General features: G+C 44.8%; 2 protein-coding genes and 1 long non-coding RNA gene across 17 annotated transcripts in view; 1 reads left to right on the top strand and 2 right to left on the bottom strand.

Moving 5' to 3' along the window:
* ksr1b (kinase suppressor of ras 1b) overlaps positions 1-21023 on the bottom strand; it is a 35653-nt gene extending 14630 nt beyond the window's left edge. For 2 of the 6 annotated variants that reach the window (XM_052079018.1, XM_052079019.1), the window contains exon 1: positions 4601-4741. In XM_052079018.1, coding sequence (XP_051934978.1) covers positions 4601-4603 — 3 coding nt within the window. In that variant the 5' untranslated portion in view covers positions 4604-4741. Of the gene's footprint in view, positions 1-4586; positions 4742-9966; positions 10352-11477; positions 11575-13751; positions 13877-20342; positions 20444-20802 lie in introns of those variants that run through there. The other 4 variants (XM_052079021.1, XM_052079020.1, XM_052079022.1 and 1 more) reach the window with 4 other exon arrangements.
* LOC127609303 (uncharacterized) overlaps positions 1-21326 on the top strand; it is a 204042-nt gene that overhangs the window by 174741 nt on the left and 7975 nt on the right. The gene's annotated exons all lie outside the window — the stretch shown is intronic.
* Positions 1-21326, bottom strand: part of LOC127609099 (unconventional myosin-XVIIIa-like) — a 172876-nt gene that overhangs the window by 143734 nt on the left and 7816 nt on the right. The window lies entirely within an intron of this gene.

Here is a 21326-nt window from a genome sequence, read left to right as displayed (position 1 = left end):
ACCTTGTTCAAACATAAGGGTGTCCATATGTGTACTTGGCACCAGGACACCCTAGGCCGCAGTTCGATGATCGACTTTGTAGTTGTATCATCGGATTTGCGGCCGCATGTTCTGGACACTCGGCTGAAGAGAGCGGCGGAGCTGTCAACTGATCACCACCTGGTGGTGAGTAGGCTCCGATGGTGGGGGAAGATGCCGGTCCGTCCTGGCAGACCCAAACGTATAGTGAGGGTTTGTTGGGAGCGTCTGGCGGAATCCCCTGTCAGAAGGAGTTTCAACTCCCACCTCCGACAGAGCTTTTCCCATGTTCCGGAGGAGGCGGGGGACATTGAGCCCGAGTGGACCATGTTCCGTGCCTCTATTGTTGAGGCGGCCAATCTGAGTTGTGGCCGTAAGGTGGTTGGTGCCTGTCGTGGCGGCAATCCCCGTACTCGCTGGTGGACACCAGCAGTAAGGGATGCCGTCAAGCTGAAGAAGGAGTCCTATCGAGCCTTTATGGCCTGTGGGACCCCAGAGGCAGCTGACGGGTATCGACTGGCCAAGCGGACCGCGGCTTCGGTGGTCGCCGAGGCAAAAACAAGAGCGTGGGAAGAGTTCGGTGAGGCCATGGAAGTCGACTTCCGGACGGCTTCGAGGAAATTCTGGTCCACCGTCCGACGTCTCAGGAGGGGGAAGCAGTGCACCACTAACACTGTGTACAGTGGGGATGGGGCGCTGCTGACTTCGACTCGGGATGTTGTGAACCGGTGGGCAGAGTACTTCGAAGACCTCCTCAACTCCACCAACACGTCTTCCTTGGAGGAAGCAGAGCCCGGGGACTCTGAGGTGGGCTCTCCTATCTCTGTGGTTGAAGTCACCGATGTGGTTAAAAAGCTCCTCAGTAGCAAGGCCCCAGGGGTGGATGAGATCCGCCCGGAGTTCCTCAAGGCTCTGGATGTTGTGGGGCTGTCCTGATTGACACGCCTCTGCAACATCGCGTGGTCAACAGGGAGAGTGCCTCTGGATTGGCAGACCGGGGTGGTAGTCCCTCTTTTTAAAAGGGGGGACCGGAGGGTGTGTTCCAACTACAGAGGGATCACACTCCTCAGCCTCCCTGGTAAGGTCTATTCAGGGGTGCTGGAGAGGAGGGTCCGTCAGGAAGTCGAGCCTCAGAATGAGGAGGAGCAGTGTGGTTTTCGTCCCGGCCGTGGAACAGTGGACCAGCTCTACACCCTTAGCAGGATCCTTGAGGGTATGTGGGAATTCGCCCAACCAGTCTACATGCGTTTTGTGGACTTGGAGAAGGCGTTTGACCGTGTCACTCGGGGAGTTCTGTGGGGGGTGCTTCGTGGGTATGGAGTACCGAACCCCCTGATACGGGCTGTTCGGTCACTATACCACCGATGTCAGAGTTTGGTTCGCATTGCCGGCAGTAAGTCGGAATCGTTTCCAGTGGAGGTAGGACTGCGCCAAGGCTGCCCTTTGTCGCCGATTCTGTTCATAACCTTTATGGACAGAATTTCTAGGCGCAGCCGAAGCGTTGAGGGGGTCGGTTTTGGGGGCCTCAGTATTGCATCCCTGCTTTTTGCAGATGATGTGGTGCTGTTGGCTCCTTCAAACGGGGCTCTCCAACTCTCACTGGAGCGTTTCGCAGCCGAGTGTGAAGCGGTTGGGATGAAAATCAGCACCTCCAAATCTGAAACCATGGTCCTCAGTTGGAAAAGGGTGGAGTGCCCCCTCCGGGTCGGGGAGGAGATCTTACCCCAAGTGGAGGAGTTCAAGTATCTTGGGGTCTTGTTCACGAGTGGGGGTAGGAGGAAGCGGGAGATCGACAGGCGGATCGGTGCAGCGTCTGCTGTGATGCGGACCTTGTATCGGTCTGTCGTGGTGAAGAAGAGGCTGAGCCAAAGGGCGAAGCTCTCAATTTACCGGTCGATCTACGTCCCAACCCTCACCTATGGTCACGAGCTATGGGTCGTGACCGAAAGAACGAGATCCCGGATACAAGCGGCTGAAATGAGTTTTCTCCGCAGGGTGTCCGGGCTCTCCCTTAGAGATAAGGTGAGAAGCTCAGTCATCCAGGAGGGGCTCAGAGTCGAGCCGCTTCTCCTCCAAATCCAGAGGAGCCAGATGAGGTGGCTTGGGCATCTGATTCGGATGCCTCCTGAGCGCCTCCCCGGTGAGGTGTTCCGGTCATGTCCCACCGGGAGGAGACCCTCGGGGGAAGACCCAGGACACGCTGGAGAGACTACGTCACCCAGCTTGCCTGGGAACGACTCGGGATCCCCCGGGAAGAGCTGGAAGAAGTAGCTAGGGAGAGGGAAGTCTGGGCTTCCCTGCTAAAGCTGTTGCCCCCGCGACCCGGCCCCGGATAAGCGGTAGATGATGGATGGATGGATGGATGGACCACTGGCCTAGCCGCAGCTTGTTTGACATTAGCTTTAGCTTGCTTTTCAATGTGCTCACTGAAGTCATCATGTTGACTACATCTTTACCCTCACCCTGCAGCTCTAAATTCAATTCACTGAGCTGGCCATTGAGATCACTGAGGAAAGATAAATCTAACAGCCACTGTTTTGTCCCGCTAATTTACAGACATGTCCAGCTCCGGGCCTAGAGGGCCACTGTCCTGCCTGATTTCCAGCTCTCCCGCCTGCAAAACACCTGATTCAGATGATCAGCTCATCAGCCAGCTCTGAGGCAGAATTAGAACGATCCTGATGATTTGAATCAGTCCTAAACGTCGCTCAACGATGTCATCAATGCAGGTGATTTACTTGGGGGGGATGTTTTTTTCCTTTTGTAATTTTTATTTGTTGATGTTTTTTTAATTTATTTCAGACAAAGAAAAGTTTTACATTTACATCCAGCCCAGATTGTAAACCTGGCGCGATCAACCAGCAGCGGCTTCATTAGGGGGAGGGGCCACAACAGTTCCCGGCGCTGCTCATTGAGAACAACGTGCTTTCACCACACAGACTCCAAAAGTCTCCAATAACACCAGAAAAAGTCGTAAGATTGTTGTTACTAGTCACATTTTTTAGAAGAGTCGCTCCAAAGCAGTGTTTTTCAAACGTTTTTGAGCCAAGGCACACTTCTTTCATTGAAAAAAAATCTCGCGGCACACCACTAGCTGAAAATGTGAACCCCGCTTATTTTAACAATTAACGTGTTATATTATTACGATAACCGTTTTTAACATTGAAGAATGATGTTATAACAGCCTGAATTGGAATCAAATGAACACAAAGAAAACAGTATTTTATCATCTTTCATATTTATTGTTTCACCGTCGTCCTGCATTCATACGTCACAAATTCGATTGTGTCTCATCGAAACACAAGGCAATTGGCGAGCTGTTGCTGCTCACTAGCGGTATGGGAGTGTGCTACATGATTACTTTCTGGGCGAAAGACCGCACAGGCATACAAATTGGATATATTCCCGCGGCACACCTGACAATGTCTCGCGGCACGGGGTTTGAAAACCACTGCTCCAGAGGATCTGAATATTCACTAAATATGGTGTCAAAGTCGCAAAATTTAGCAACACTGACTTTCTGTCATGTAAAAAAAAAACAACTTTTTTTTCCAACACACGTCGCAGTCGCCTTGGGATCAGCCCGCGGTCGACATAGACAGGGGTTGGGCACCCCTGATTAAGAGCGTTCAATCAACCTACCATGCATGCGTTTGGAATGTGGGAGGATACCAGTTTACCTGGAAAAAAAACCACGCAGGCAAGGGGGCAACATGCAAACTCCAGACAGGAAGGCCGGAGCCGGAATAGAACACTGCACCTCCTCACTGTGAAGCGGACGCGCTAAGCAGTCTACCATAATTCCACTGTCTTGTAAACAGAATATTTCACTTTGTTCTTGAAATCCACCATTTGTGTAATGCTAACCCCGTGGTATCAATTTATTTGTTTTAATTTTTAATCTCACCCTATTTGCCCAGTACATACTAAGTACTATGTTTGGGTGCATTTTCTTCGTGTTCTGCATAGAAAATAAAGCAAAAAAGGTGAAAAAGACTTTGCACTTCACACTGCAATATTGGATGCATACCAACCCCTGGGCAGTGCCTGGGCATGCCTTGGATGCTTGCGCTTACTGCTCACAAAGCCGCAGCAGACGCAAAGGAAAATGACGAAAGTTCAGAATCCATCAGGAGAGAATGAAAAAAAAACATTAAAGGAGATAACAGCCTCTTCGATCAATCTTTTATCATAAATATTATCATCTCTTTGTCATACACTACTCGCATAAAAATGTACTTCCAGGTAAACAGAACAGGGAAATGTGCAGATTAAATGGGAGGGGTAGAGTCCACAGTAACAGGCACGTGTTTTTTCAAGGTGTATGTTTATGCCTCAAGCTAACAAGCAAATAGCATGTCTTTAAATAGTATCGTCTCTGCCAGACACAAGTACACAAGGCCCAGCCAGCTGATCAAACAGCAACTCGCCACAAAAGCAACCACACGCTCCTACTGCGTGAAGTCCAACTATTTCCAAAAGCAAAACAAGGACGAAAAAAGGGAAGACCGCAAGTACTTTCTTTGCACCTTACACCGCTAGTTTACTTTTATTACAGATTCTCGTACTTGAATTACGTTACCATGTTAACAGCACATCGGAGAGCCTGCTCTCATAATCCAGGTGTTGTTCCAAAGTAATTCCGGGTGCAGCCGGCTGCACAGGAACACTGACAGTCTTCGCGGCACTGTTATCAAACTCCGTTTGTTTTCACCGCCCCACCCCCTCCTCTTACCGATCTCCTCCCCCGATTGTTCCTTACCTTAGCTCCCTCCCTCTTCTTTCTTTCATTTGCCTTGTCGAGCTGACGTGACAACACCATATACTGTACATCTTGGAGAAGACCACAGGACATGTTACCAAAAAGCAGGGGTTTTGTAGTTTAATGTGTGTTTGAAATTGGGCCTGTCAGCATGGGCGTAGCCAGAAACTTTTCAGTGAGGTGGCCATGGTGTCTCACTGAGGACTGGTCATACCCAAGTACACACGCATTGTTCATACTTGGAACTGTGAATGGTTGTTTATCATACCATCCACAGTCAGGGTTTCATGAAAAGAAATGTAGACTTGACCGTAATTTAGTAGATAATGCCACGTTGTTTGCTTTTCTGTACAGTACTGTCTTGTGTAGTTTTCGCCCCACCCACCCACTCTCAAGGACTTGAGACTGACAAGAGCATGGAAAATCCCACTGGACCCCCTACACTCTGCCGACCACCTCTTCCAGCTGCTCCTCTCAAGTAAGCGCCATCGAACCATACGCGCCAAAACCAGCAGACAACCAAACAGCTTCTTCCCTCTTGTCATTATCTCCCTAAATAGTGATAAAAAGTGGATTTTACTGCTTAACCAAACTTCCACAAATACAATATTAATCACAATGCCATGCTTCGGCTATTCGGGCTGCACAGAACTTATTACTGCAAAGACAGTTTTTAGGTTGCCTTCCCCTTTAAGTAAGCCTTCAATAGAGAGGTACCCATTATGTTTTTGTTGTTACAGTGAAACTCCTCTACAATGAAACATACATGGGTGAAAATACCCCTTGTGTGAAAAAAAACTTCATGCATTAACACCATTCCCACCACCCTATACAAGGAAGAAAAAAAAACCTGTTGCGTTGTACGAAATCTTTTTCTCTGCCCTTGCCTCACGATGAGATTCACTACAACGAAGTCTAATCCAATAGCGACCTCTACTGCTTTGTTCGGAAACGGCAACAGCAACCACCACACTGAGATACACATGCAGTAGTCCAGGAAGTATTTGTTATTGTTAGTTTCAGAAGAACGTTGCATTGCTAAAATTGCTACAAAACGGAACTTTGGATGTCAAGCAGCTAAGACAAGAATAGGTCCGACGCTGGAAGAGAGGGTAAAAGTGATCAAAATGAAAGACAGAGGAAGCAAAACAAAAGGCATTATCCCAAAAATTGATGTATGTGAAAGTGAATGCTGATCGTAAATTTCGCAATTTCTTTCCTTTTTTTTCTTTCTAAACAGACTACATGAAGTGTTAAATAAGTGTATGCTCATACTTATGCACTATTGGAATAAAATTAAAGATTACACATACATTTGTGTGTGCGTGTACACAGACGTTTGTGTGTGTGTGTGTGTGTGTTCACATCTGAAATCAAATTTGCGACAGTGAAAAAAAACCCTGTTGTGAAAAATTTCTTGCTGCAACATTTCGTTGTAGAGGAGTTTCACTGTATTTAATTTCTACTCATACAATGGAGGCATAATTTAACTTAAGAATGCACAGCATATTGAAAAAATATTGTCACTGTGATAATGGCACATGCAGTTCTGAGTGCAAAAGACACAAAAAATTCAGGTGGAACTTTAATGTAACTGTGACCAATCAGTTGCAACCTTAATGACGCATCGTCATCTAATAGGAGAGCAGTATCTAGTTTCAGTACTAAGACTAAGGAACTTAATTATATAAGAATACATTCATATTTTTCCACATGAAAAAAATGTACAGGTATCTCTTTTATTAGATATAAAAGATGTCATTTCTTTAGGTACATCACAATAATAGACATATTTAAGATATCCTTTATTAGTCCCACACTGTTGTGTGACCTATTGTGTATTACATGTCTTTCCAATATCGTGCAGCCCTACTTTAAATCTATTAGTATGTATGGCATCTTTGAGTATCACCTCAGTATCTAGCTAAGGGTCCTCTTTTTTGAAAATCAAAATGTAGTGACCCTACTTTTGGCGGTACATCAAACTCATCTGAAACAGCATTTAAAAGTGTAAATTACCATACATGTATTTTCAGTGGCGATTGAGAAACTAAAAAATATATTTATTGTTCTTGACTTATATAAAGGTAGGCCCGACTTTGGAACAATAACGCAGATCCCAAGGTGAAAACAACTGAGCTTGAGTCTTTATAGTGAGCCATTGCCATGGAGATGTTGGGAGCCAATGAGCATAATTTCAGTTTTATTTGAGTTTAATGAAAATAAATAAATGGGCATTCATACCGCAGGCTATCAGTCTAATTAAAAAAACTAGAGGAAGGCAGACAGACAAGCAGGAGGACATGAGGGCAGTGTGGGGTGGGCATATGACTGTGATGTACCGTCCATTGTGTGTAGAGTATATATCGTCCGGCAATGTATGTATTGTCCAATGTATGTGGTGTAGCGTATGTGTTAAGGGTGTGGAAAATAATCGATATTAATCGATACAGTACATCGATGCGCACCACCGCGATCCGAGTGCATCGGCTCATTCACCGGGTACGACGCGATTGACGGGTGAAATCGCGATTCATCACGATGCATTGATGGGTATCGGTGAAATCGCGATTCATCACGATGCATTGATGGGTATCGGTAAAATACGATTCAATCGCCGTTTTATTCATGTTAAACGTCACATATCTGCACTTTCCTAGGCGCAATGAATGCACCATCTTTGCTTTGCGTTTTGTGTTGAATACGGAAGGTAGCCGTGCGTCACATACAGTCCAGTACACAACGAGCGAAACATTATGGAAGTTAGCGCACGCAGCAGCAAGGAAACTACTATATTTAATGCAGCCGCAACATTCAAATCTTATGTTTGGAAATGCTACGGCTTCGAAAAGAAAGACGGAAAGCTTGATAAAACCTCCGTAATTTGCAAGGAATGTCGCACTAAGAAGCCATACAACGGCAGCACCACAAATATGCAGACCCACTTAAACCGATGGCACCAGATCACCGACAAGTTTCCCTCCCGCTTCCCCGCCCAGTTCCTCGTCGGACACCGGAGAAACTCTTGGTAAACCAGGTCAGGATCAGAAAAAAATTGCCTCTTATTTTGGGAATCCCCTTGCAACTTACTGTGACCGCGCAATGGCTATAACTAAGGCCACTGCTTATTTCATATGCAAAGACCTCCAGCCTTAGCGTGGTGGACAACGAGGGTTTCAGACAGCTCGTGCACGTTTTGGAACCCAGGTATAAAATACCAGACAGGTCTGTGTTCACTTACAAACATTTTCGCGATGTGTACAACAAAGTGAGAAGTGAGATTACTGTGTCGCTGAACAGTGCGCAAAGAGTTGCACTTACAGTGGATGGGTGGACATCTTGCGCTATAGATTCATATACATATATATATATATTATTATTATATTTCATATAAGACACTCAGTGAGAATAGTCTGTTTGTGTTTACACTATAGCAACAGCTGTGAGTCTCAGGTGCCAAATTGTTTACATTTTCTTTGCACAAAACCCAATTGTGAAAGGGCTTAAATAAGTTGTTTTACAAGTTCTACTCTTTATAAGGAATAAAGTGGTATCCTTTTTGTAATACCATACTGAATTCCATCTTTTTAAAAGCTTTTTTTCTTTGCTTATTTGCATCATGTTTAATTGCACAATATCGCAACAAATTGCATTGTATCGTATCGGATCGCATTGATTTGAACTTAATGTGTATCGAATCGTATCGCATCGTGACGACAGTGAAACGTATCGCATCGTATCGCCAGAAAATTCCATGTATCGTTTAAGTATCGCATCGCTGGCAGTATATCGTGATGTGTATCGAATCGTCCTCAGTGCTGAGATTCACATCCCTAGTATGTGTATGTATTGTTCAATGCATGTAGCAGCGAGGAGGGCATGTGCTCCGAGACAAGTTTCTCCTGTGCGAGACCAAATAAAAAATCCAAAAAAAAATCTAATCTAAATTACCAGTAAACCAGCTTTTGGCGTCTTTACTACACGCCAAAAGTTAGGGTAGTTTACAGGGGTCATTGGCCAATTTCTACACGTGCAGATTATTTATCAGTCGATGCAAATTTTAAGTAAGTCATCAACTAGGATTTAAACCAATCTAGTTCCTTTAAGCCAGGGGTTGAAAGCCCAAAATGTTGAAAGAGCCATATTTGAGCAAAAAAACTAAAAACAAATGTGGGTGGAGCCAAAACAAATTAAAAGCCTTAAAAATAAGGCTGTATGTATCTATATTTGCTGTATTACCCTACTCTCAAAATGACTAAGTTTGATACAAATACACAATGAGCCTTACTAATGGAACGTTTTTTCCCCTGCAGTGCATCCTGAAGAGCAGGGGGGCCCAACCTTTTTTGACCAAAGCTCTATTTTTCGATCAACCAGCCTCCCGCAATCGATCCGTGACCGCACACGCACGCACTTACACAAATGCTTCTCTCTGTCATTCAGATTCCCATTCTTTTCCAGATCGGAAAATTGGACATGAAATGCCGTTTCTTCGTACAACAGCCATCTGCCTGGCATCCTGCCCTGCTAATAGAAACGTGGGTCGCAGGCTATGATGCAAATCTTCATTGACAGAAATGTAATCTTTATTCGACACGTTTTTATAGCAATGGAAAATGTTTTGAATGTTTGTCCTCCTACAGAAACTATATTCAAACAAAAAATTACATTTTTACTCCCCCATCTTTTTCCATTTTCAAACATTTTCAAACAGCTCCAGGGAGCCACTAGGGCGGTTCTAAAGAAATGCATGCGGCTAAGGAGCCGCGGGTTGCTGAACCCCGCTTTAAGCCAATAACATGCTCCAATCGCTGTTGTAAAATGTGGTGGTCAGCTGTGTCCAAACACCACTTAAAGTTTATCACTAGCCCTGTCACGATAACAAAATTTTTGAGACGATATATTTTCACAAACTATGGCAATAGAGTATTGTTGTTTTTCCCCCCCTACCGCTGATACAGTGACGTTGATACGGATTTTATTTATTGATTTATTGTTTTGTTTTAACTGACCCGTTTGAAATTTGAAATGAAAAATAGGCATCTTGGCTCAACAAAAGTTGTTTTCCAACTAATGTAATCAATACTCACCAAAATAAATGTCCAGGTAAATAAATGTGATATCGTGCCTATTGACTGACGTGTTGTAGCGACAAGCAAGCTGTAAGCAATTTAATTTGGACTCACCACCGTTGGACAGATACAGACTCGTTGAGCACTCGAAACCGATATCTGCTATCTGGTGCCGGTGGCAACGAGTTCCTGTTGGGCGTAACGAATGTTGGCAGAACCAATGGTGTATGAACAAGCGATTAAGTCGAAAAAGAGCGCCTATCGTGCGAGCCTTTGCGCATGATAGCGCCCGCTAGCGTTGATGCTACACGGGTATTGTTAGCATTTCCATCCCCTGCCGTGGCTCATTAAAAACCGTGAAAAGGAATTGCGTGTACCTGAATAATAGATTGAACACTTGCGAACTAAATTGTTGAAACGAGCTTCAGAAGCCGTTCGACGATAGTGTTTACTGTTTAGGACTGTGTGAGTGAGTGCCAAATTCAAAGAGCGACAAGGCATGCTGATTGACAGAGGCGGCAACGAATCGGTGGGAGGGAATGTTGATGACGTAAGTAAAGAAACACGCATGGTATGACCATTTATCACGTCCAATTTCACAGTATTATTCAAATTATTTTTATTAATTATTATTATTATTATTTCAAGTCTCTTGCTTTCATAACATATAAAAAAGGATGATCAATAATTTGTATACATTCAGAAATGTTTTAAGAGTAGCTGTTGATGAAAACTCCTGTTATCAAGTCAAGTCAGCTTTATTGTCAAATACAGTATGCTCTATGTGGGACATACAGCACAGATGAAATTTCTTTCCCCTCAACCACAGTGGAAACATGCAGTACACCATATGTTATGAAATGTGAATTAGTTTTATCTTTTTATTTTTCTAAATTTTCACGTTATTATATTTTATATCCTTTTGTTTTATTGTTTTAAAAGTTGTTTAAAAGATGTCAATTGATTTTTGTATGATATTATATATTTTGTCAATTAAAAAAATAGACCATTTCTTGTATTGAGTCGGGAAAACTGTCGTCTCCATTTTTCCCCTCAGCAATAAATCAATATCTTAACAACAAGACGGCTGTTTGAAACATTTACTAGTGCTATTTCAGTATGATGATACATTCTAAATCCTGACTGAAAAACATATATAGATCATTGCTTGAAAGTTCTGCTACTGTTTAGCCAGGGCTTTTGAAAGACATCTGGACAAACAAGGAAGCCTGGATTTTATTTTTTTAATCATCTTAGACATCTGGTTTAAAATTAGTTTCAAGGTTGATTTAGCTTTGATGACAGACACTTTAAATCACGTCAGGACATAAAAAACAGTGGTAAAGCACCGGTTGGAGCAAACAAGTAGGGATCCAATTTGAAATACGTAACCAAACCCATGAAACAGGTGAACCGTCATGTTCGCAATGAGAGCTCAAGGGCACTTTGACGTCAGTTTCGGTTGACAGTAGGGTGAGGTCAGGGCCGCTCCTCCCTAAACGCAGAACATGCACTGTGCATAAAGCCGCATCCTGCGTGGGAAGGGCCCCATTTTCCACGAAGGGACACATCACGGCCATGACAATCGATATCTGACAAATTTGAGGAAACATTCAGACATGTACCTGGAATATCGTCTTAAATTTTGTCCGCCTTAGGGTGTTGAGCTTGGGCTGGGGGCGATACTTTCAGTTTATCGGTCAGTGATCTAAACCAGGTGGACACTATAAGAGTAACAAATAAAAAGGCCACAGCATTTAGAAGAGCTTAGAGCTGTTCCACATGTTCATAAACCAGCAGTGCAATGTACTTAACCAAAGATGTATCAACGACTGTATTTAGTACATTCAAAGAGAAAGGGGACTACACCACGTGTTGTCTGTGTTGTTGCCTGTCTCTCTGTAACAAGTGCTGGAATTGAACTGTGATGTTGTGTGCCTTTTAATTTGAATAAATTCAAATTAGTACTTATTAAATTACCGGTAAGAATTTAAAGTGTTTAAACAAGAGCCAATAGATTCTTCATTCAGCACTAACTTCACTGTTCCAACAAATAACAGTTTATTTGTAAAAGGAAGACTGCTAACATACAATTAGGTCCCGCCCCTGTTGTCATCCTTGCCTCTTCATGTATCTAACTGAAATGTCAAAGTCATGCAAATGTTGTGGAAACACGCCTGATCCCAGCAAAGCCCATTGGGCAATACTCACCTCCCCTACAGTTTTACTAAACAGGAATGCACATGCACACTGCAATAGTGAGAATGTGACAGACGGTATTGTCCGGTAATAAGAGCATATTTTTCTTTTGGCCAGTTTTGTTACTCCCAATAGAAAATTGCATTCAAGATTTTCGATTAAAGTTCAGCAACAAATACTACAAATTGTAGTTTGTGCAAGCACATGTCCAGTTCACATGCTCCAACGGACACTTATGTTATCGAGTTACAGAGTGCATGAAAGGGTTAACTTGTTTTATGTTGAGAGGGAAGAAATGTCATCTATGCTGTATGTTACACATACGTACAGCACATTTGACAATAAATTTGTATTCAATTTAATTCAATTAAAGGAAAATAAAAACTGACAGGTGAACAGGTGACCTCATGCTCATTTATTCCAAGTCGGATGGCCCTAGCGCCACCCTCTGTAGCCCATTGGTGTTTCAGGGTAACGTATCAAGGTAATGAAGGAGGGCAGGGGGGTGGTGTTCACATTTCCGATTAAAAGGAAAAAAAATGTTTTTTTTGGGGGGGGGGGGGGTTGTTCCCCCCCCCCCCCCCCCCCCCCCAAGTGATGTACAGTAAATAATTCCCTGGTCTTGGCTACCATATATCTTTGGCCTTGTTCCTGGTGTGGTACCAACCTCAGTAGTGAAAGCATTCTTTCGTCAGATACCCATTTGAGTTATCAACAGCACAAAGTGAGAGTGAACTATGTCATCAAACATACCATAATCTGTAATTGTCTGATCAGACCAGACAAGCCTGCAGAAAGTGAACTGTCACCACAGCCAAAGAACGACAACCACTATTGGTCAGAACAGGCCTCTGCCTAGGTTCACAGTCGCAACCGAGGCATGACTGTGTACCACAAAGTCTGCTCTGGCTGGCTTGAACACGACAATACTGTGAATTGCAAAGGGAGTTTTTTTTTTACAACTACAGAGTTTGAGGCACTGAAAGTGATTCCACGAAAACACAAATAATACCTAAAACATTTTATTTATTACTATGCATTTACTGCAAGGTAAATCACTACGATAAGGTGCAAATGATAAAAAGGAAACAAAGATGGCATCTATGATACATACAGGTACATACATGCATTTATACTCACGGTGTTACATAAACGATTCGATTTGATTTGACAAACCAAATAGAAATGTTACATTTTCCTCACATTGCGTCCTGTAATCATATCTCACGACATGTATTGAAATACGTATTGATTTGTCTTTCACCCTTTCATGCACCAATAATGATAACCTGTAACATGATAAACTGTACACCGCAGTAACCACTGTGCCTGAAAGGGTTAACGAGAGATGTACACCAGGTATATAAATTGGTTTGACGTTGCTGTTGATTTTTTTTTCTTTGAATATCTAATAAACTTGGATAGTTTGGCTTTTAGAGAGCTTTTGCATGCTGTTGCATGTTAATGAACAAGAGTTACAGGCATACCTTATCGGACTGAAATGTAATCCTATTAAATCAAACTGCATCAAATTGTTACATTTTAAATTTGTTACATCCTTAAATTACACCGTATTCCATGTATCAAGAATCAAATCGTCTTTGGTGGGAAATGTACACCGTTAGTACATACATACTGTACATACATGAATACTTTAGATACATACATACAGTTCTTTAAAAAGAAATACTTGTGCTTGCCTCGGCGTCCTGGAGGTGATCTGTTGAGATTTGGTAAAGGTCACAGTTGCTCCCATGAGGTTCGATGGTCACCCAAAGTGTCTCCTTATTTCATCTACCTTTCCCACCCACCTGCCGTTTCCTTCCTTCCCGGCACACAGTCAGAAAAGAACCTGTAGCACAACTTGAAACTTGCCCTCCGTGTTTGTGTTCTCTATTGTTTGCAAGGTGCTGTCAAGACTGCTGAGCTGTGTGTGTGTGTGTGTGTGCGCGTGTGTGCGTGTGTGTGTCTGCATGCACGTATGTCGAGTCTGGTTTTGGGTGTGTAGAAATAGCATAGAGAGCAGGGATAGAGGCTTGCAGAGCAGCTGACTCAGCACATTCTAGTTTGGTTGAGTGCTCATCACACAGCAATGCTCACAAAGATACGCCACATTATCCTCTTCCAACACCCTACATCAGGCATGTCCAAAGTCCAGCCCGCGGGCCGGACTTTCATCCGGCCCTCGGCCCCTGTCATAAAATCAGTGCCGTCTGGCCCGCAGGTTGGGCGCAATGGAACACGTGTTGCATTGACTGAGGTCTCGTAGACTGGTGAGTGATGTTTCATAGAGTACTGCTTCCCTCTAGTGGCTAAATGAGTAATAGCATTCACTAAATGAGTGATAGCATTTAGACACTAGAGGGCATCACTCACGAGTTAACAAGACATCACTCCGTGTTTATATTGACTGATATGTCATATTTAAAATGATCCTTGCAGTTGTAGATATGTGTATTGCTTGTTCATTTCCCTGTTGTTCGAGTCAAAGGTTTTGTGACTATTGAAAAGTCATGGTGATACATTTTATGTTTCAAATCAATCAATTTGCACTCAGGAGACTTCTGTTTAAGAAAAAGTCAAGTGAATAAGCAGTTGCATGTGATATGCCTGTTTCAAATGAACCAAAAGAAATTCTTAAGATTGTTGAAATTAAAATAAAAATGGAAATGTGAAACAGACTGGCTTACTAAAATTTACTGAACAATATTGTTGTTCAATGTAAAGAATGTCAGCCAAGGTCGGCCCCCCGACATTTTACCACATAAAATCTGGCCCCCTTGGCAAAAAGTTTGGACACCCCTGCCCTACATCATAGGTGTGAAACTCAGGTCCTGGAGGGCCGCTGCTCTGCATGTTTTCCAAGTCTCCCTGTTGCAACACACCTGATTCAAATGATCAGCTGCTATCCTTTCTTAGCAGTGTGTTTAATGCACATGCATGCATAATTTACATGCATGTTTGCATGCATGTATCCACTGAGGATTGAGAGGAAGAAATTTCATCTATGCTGCATGTCATACATAAAGCATATTTGACAATAAAGATGACATTGACCCTTGACAATATCATTCACATCCATGCATTCATATTGTATCATTCAATGTGTTTCAATAATGTGAAAATCATGTGAATGAGGATGCTTGTGGGCTTTGTCTTCACAAATTTGGATTTAGAAAAATAAGATGCTCCAGTGTTTTAAATTTCAGTCTGTTGCATTTAATGCATGCTATTTCCCCTGTTGTAGAGAAGACACACACACAATGGAATAAGACATGTCAAAAATCCGAGAGGCACTTGGTGAGACAAGGAGATTTAAATGAATACCTTATTCTCCAAAAGGAGATCAAAATGGCTCTACGCGGCGGACAATTTGTGTTTGTCCGGAAGCTGCTCCATAATATGCACGTACTGTAGCAACGTCACTCGAGTGAAGCGTGTCTCAGCAGTCGATAGTCTGCTGCTCTCAGCTGTACGCGCGAGCACGTACTTGCGGCGCCGACCCAACCCACGCCACATATTAAGCTTTGAACTACGACAACAGCTAAACTAGCCTAGCCGATGTAATGATGGTCAGCAGACAAGGTTTAGGTTTTATGTGACTTTTAATAGCAACGTGGCAGAGTCATCAAACATATAGTGTGCTCACTCGCAGTCACTTTCTGGAACTCCCCCTTATAGGCGGGACCTCTCAATCAACTGGAGTATGACGTACAGTACAAACGTTCATAAAGCACTTCTCATCAGTGGCGTGCGGTGAGGTTCATGGTTGGTGAGGCACCAACTCCTTTAGTGTCAGATTTACAAATGTATCAACCAAAAACAGTAGCTTATTCAATTGGCTACTGGTTATTTCATATCCAAAATTTGACCTCATGGGTAAAAATACAATATTCTATTGTATTTTTCTTAGACTATTTTTTGTTATAAGATTTTGACAGGCTCTGCAGTTTTGTGTCATCAAAATGTTGTGACATCTCATTAAATTTTGTACAGTCGACCAAACCGAGGAAAGCTAGCTCACAAAATGATCAAACCTAGCTTTCATCTGAACACTGATGTTGACCATAATCTTGTCGAACATTTGTTTTCTCTCGTCTGACCGACTGATTTCTTCCACTGTTGTTTCATATAGTAATAGCCTATTATATGACAGCCGACGGACACATTTTTCTGATAATCAGTGTGTTTTCCATATTGCCTAAACATATTTTTATTCGAGCGAGGGTGAGGTCTAGCTTGTTTCGGCAATCGGCATCATGTCGCCAGACGCACTTCCTTAGCATACACTGTGCAGGCTTTTGCTCCGTCAACGCCCCCTGCACTGAGTCGACAACCCCCTGTACTAAGTGGCGCAGCTTGGTCTGTGCCAAGCAGCCGATGCAGTCTAAACTGCACCAGTGCAGTTCACGTGTCAATTAGCAGCCTGGACTGTGTCAACGCAGCCGATGCAGTCTAAACTGCGCCGATGCAGTTCATGTGTCAATCACGTGACGTAATGAAGCAGCACATGCACCGACACGTGGTCTGCTCTGTGAGCCCAGCGCATGCATCAGCGCATCGGTGTCGCTGGACCCATCACTAGTAAATACTTTTCATTCATTCATTCATTCATCTTCCAAGCCGCTTGCCTCAGCCCAGCAGAAGCCAACTACGACGTGGGGAACCGCGAACTGCTAGCCGTCGTTTTGGCATTACAAGAATGGCGACATTGGCTCGAAGGTACTGAAGAGCCATTCACGGTGTACACTGATCACAAGAACCTTGCCTACATCCGGTCAGCCAAGAGACTAAACTCCCGCCAAACACGGTGGGCGCTTCTCCTCACTCACTTCAACTTCACGCTCACCTACTGCCCGGGCTCAAAGAACATTAAACCGGATGCCCTCTCCCGCATCCATGACCCTGCGGAGCGGGACAACGAACCCCAAAGCATTGTTCCGGACCATTGTATTGTGGGGGCACTGAGGTGGGCCGTCGAACGTAAGGTCAAGGAGGCCCAGAACGGAGTTCAAGTCCCGGCTGGTTGTCCGACCGGGAGACTGTTTGTGCCCCCACCTCTGCGCGCAGAGGTGTTACAGTGGGGGCACACTTCTAAGGTGGCATGCCGTCCAGGGGTGAACCGGACCTTGGACCTCGTGTCCCAGCGGTTTTGGTGGCCGGAGCTACGCAAGGATACCCAGGACTATATCAAGGCCTGTTCCACCTGCGCATGCAGTAAGGCGTCCCACCAACTGCCGGCTGGTTTGCTGCAACCGCTGCCTACCCCTTCTCGACCATGGTCCCACATTTCCCTGGATTTTGTCACCGGCCTGCCTCCTTCCCGGGGAAAATCCGTCATACTCACCATAGTTGACCGCTTCTCTAAATCTGCCCATTTTGTTGCGTTGTCCAATCTGCCCTCTGCTCAGGAAACCGCCGACCTCCTAGTGAGACACGTCTTCCGTCTTCATGGAATTCCGGTGGACATTGTGTCAGACCGGGGCCCTCAATTCATCTCCAGGGTATGGAAACGTTTCTGCCAGGCCATGGGGGCCACGGCGAGTCTGTCTTCCGTATACCACCCACAGTCCAATGGTCAAACGGAGCGCATGAACCAAGATTTGGAGGCAGCTCTGTGCTGCGTTTGCCTCGATCGCCCCTCCTCGTGGTCGGTCCACCTGCCTTGGGTGGAATACGCCCACAACACCCTCGTCTCATCAGCGACCGGTCGGTCTCCTTTCATGGCAGCATATGGTTATCAACCTCCACTGTTTCCTTCTCAGGAGGGTCAGGTGGAACTCCCTTCCATACAGCTGCATCTACGACGGGCCCATCGCGTATGGAAGGAGACCAGAGCAGCACTGTCACGCACGGCTCAGCGGAACCGGCAGATCGCTGACCGTCGCCGACGCCCAGCACCCAGCTATCAGGTGGGACAGAAGGTGTAGCTGGCTACTAAGGATCTACGACTCGCAGGTACATCTCGCAAGTTGGGGCCACGCTTCACTGGACCGTTCGAGGTGGAATCGGTCCTCAGCCCCGTCTCCGTCAAGCTCCGACTGCTGCCCACCATGAAGGTCCACCCCGTGTTCCATGTTTCCCTGTTGAAGCCGGTGGCCACCAGTCCCCTGGCTCCTCCGCCCACGTCGCCGCCTCCTCCACAAATCGTTGACGGTGAACCAGTGTACACCGTGCGTGAAATCTTGGACTCTCGGCGCAGGGGTAGGGGTTTTCAGTATTTGGTTGACTGGGAAGGCTACGGCCCAGAGGATCGGCAGTGGGTCCCCGGCTCCTGGATCTTAGACCCGTCCCTGCTTCGGGCATTCCATGCAGCGCACCCGTCGAAGCCGGGTGGTCCGCCAGGAGGCGTCCGTTGAGGGGGGGGTACTGTCACATTTCGGTTTTTCGGTCTGGCCAGCAGGTGGCAGGAGCGGTCTCTCTAGCACACCTGCTGGCAATTATTAATCAATAGAGACACTATTTAAGGACTCCTACGTTCGACACCTGTTGTGGGAGTATTGTTTATGGCATTGCTTACCTCGTTGCTCATTGACTAGTGGCTTTTGACCTCGTCGTGTTTTCGCGTGTAGTCTCGGTACCAAGTTTGTGTGTAAGTACCATTTTGTTTTGATGATCTGGCTTTTCTCGCGTGTACAAAGTGTTACATAGTTTTTCGTTCGTAGTTTGTGGCTTTACTTTCCTTTTCTTGCTCTTTTGTGCAAGCTCCTTTTGTTAGTCGTTTTTGATTTACCTCCTTGTCCTCCTTGTGGACCAGCGCTTTATGTTCTCGCTTATTTCCGATTCGATTTGGACATTAAATTGTCTTTACATCGGAGACCTTGTTTTTGTCTACGTTTTTTGGATCCCCCTCCCTAACTCGGTTTACCCGAGTTCGTAACAGATCCTCACTAGGGTCGCGGGGGGTGCAGGAGTCTATCCCAGCTGTCTTTGGGCAGGAGGCGGGGGACACCCTGAATCGGTTGCCAGCCAATCGCAGGGCACACAGAAACGAACAACCATTCACACTCACACTCACAACTAGGAACAATTTAGAGTGTTCAATCAGCCTGCCACGCATGTTTTTGGAATGTGGGAGGAAACCGGAGCACCCGGAGAAAACCCACGCAGGCCCGGGGAGAACATGCAAACTCCACACAGGGAGGCCGGAGGTGGATTCGAACCCGGTACCTCTGCACTGTGAAGCCGACGTGCTAACCACTGGACTACCGGGCCGCCCCTAGTAGATACTATCTATCAATTTTTTTATTTACATCTCTGAATATACATCTTGTTGACTCATACTTAATCTTTTGTGAATTGATTTTTTTTTTATTCTGGATGAACAGGCAAGTTCAGACAGACATAATTCGATTTAAAGTCTGGAACCAGGGCACACAAAAACGAACAACTCACACTGACAGTCACACCTAGGGAGAATTCAGAGTGTTCAATCAGCCTGCCGTGCATGTTTTTGGAATGTGGGAGGAAACCGGAGTACCCGGCGAAAACCCACGCAGGGGAGAACAAGCAAACTCCACACAGGGAGGCCGGAGCTGGATTTTGAACATGTTACCTCTGTACTGTGAGGTCGACACACGAACCACTGGATCACCAAGTAGGCCTCTATCAGAGGTGGGCAATTGACAAAAATTTGCCAGTCTGTGATTTGTCATCCGTCAGCGGTCTGGGGACCCATCTGTCAGTTGGCCCAATTGTACTTCATTGGAAAAACTTAAAAAGACGCTACAGCGGAGCAGCGCCAGGACGGAAAGGCGCGGTCAGATGACAATACATGAGTCACTATTAATATTTTTTTATGTGTACAACCTCAGTGGTTGCACATTAATATTAAACTTGTTATTTATAAAAGCTTTCATACTTTTTTTCTGAGGAAAATGTTTATACATAAATCTGACAAAAATGTATGTAAGGGCGTTTATATTTTTAATTTTCAAATCAACGTTTTGGCCTGAACAAACTTTGAACTTTGCCTTCGTTCTAAAAAGGACTTATTCATTTAAGTCTACCAAAGTTTGAACTTTGAGTTTTTGGACAGAGAGAAATGTGGGGAAAATGTTAATGCCTGTGTAATTAAAAAAAGTTTTACAGCCTTAAAATACATGTAATTTCTGATGGGTCTATAGCCGCCCTTTGCCCTCGTGTAGCACCATCCCTACTGACTGACAAGCGTGGTTGTTCCTCTGATAAGAACGTGTTATGAATGTTAAATATCATTAAAATATACTACTATGATATCGTGGTTTCTGCTTTTGTTTTTTGAATTACTCAAGATCCATTAGGACTCCCACCTGTGGCTTGCGGACCAAGATGCAGTGTTGTGGGGATGGGGATGAGTCCATATATTCTTAAATATTATTATGATTACAGGCAGGTTTCCAGAGGCAGTGTCCTTAGAACAAGAACAAAAAGGAGGCAGTCTGAAAACAGGATAGAGCGAAGAAATTGACTTGACATCTAATGAATCTAAGAGTCTTGGCTTACCCAATCGGAAAAAAAACTCAAAGAGAAGACACATAATTCAGGCCGGTCACGCTTATTTGGAACTTCACCTACGGTATGTGCTACATCAGGGGTGCCCAACCTTTTTTGATCAAAGATCTACTTTTCGATCACCCAATCTCCCGCGATCGACCCGTTACCGCACATGCGCGGATATGCACGCACTTAAACACGCATACCCTGATGAGCAATTGCCATTACGGCTCCTAAGATGAACGAAACAGAAGTATAAGGCAAATCACTGCCTACCTTCGTGGAGACTTGACGCTGAGGCATGCGACCTCACTTTTGCAGCCCATAACTATCATAGCTCACGTGTACCGTTTTAAAATGCTTCTCCCGGTACTCCAGATTCCCATTCTTTGCCAGTGCCCTCGGTGAATTGTGCATGAAAAAACCCAAAGGATACTAATAACAATAAAAGATAACGGGCAAAAGCTTTGATAGCAAGCTGCAATTCCAAACTGCTGACCGCTAACAACTTCCGGTGACGTTGGTCACGCCCCACCTGAGGTTAAAGGTGGGGCTTAAAAAAATGTTTTAATATTTTTTGTTTCAGTGAGAGGGCGGCCCGGTAGTCCAGTGGTTAGCACGTCGGCTTCACAGTGCGGAGGTACCGGGTTCAATTCCAGCTCCGGCCTCCCTGTGTGGAGTTTGCATGTTCTCCCCGGGCCTGCGTGGGTTTTCTCCGGGTGCTCCGGTTTCCTCCCACTTTCCAAAAATATGCATGGCAGGCTGAATGAGCACTCGAAATTGTCCCTAGTTGTGAGTGT

This window comes from Hippocampus zosterae, chromosome 10, assembly GCF_025434085.1.
Source record: "Hippocampus zosterae strain Florida chromosome 10, ASM2543408v3, whole genome shotgun sequence".
Lineage (NCBI taxonomy): Eukaryota > Metazoa > Chordata > Actinopteri > Syngnathiformes > Syngnathidae > Hippocampus > Hippocampus zosterae.
Note: the sequence above shows the minus strand (reverse complement) of the source record. Positions and strands in the feature narration are given on the sequence as shown.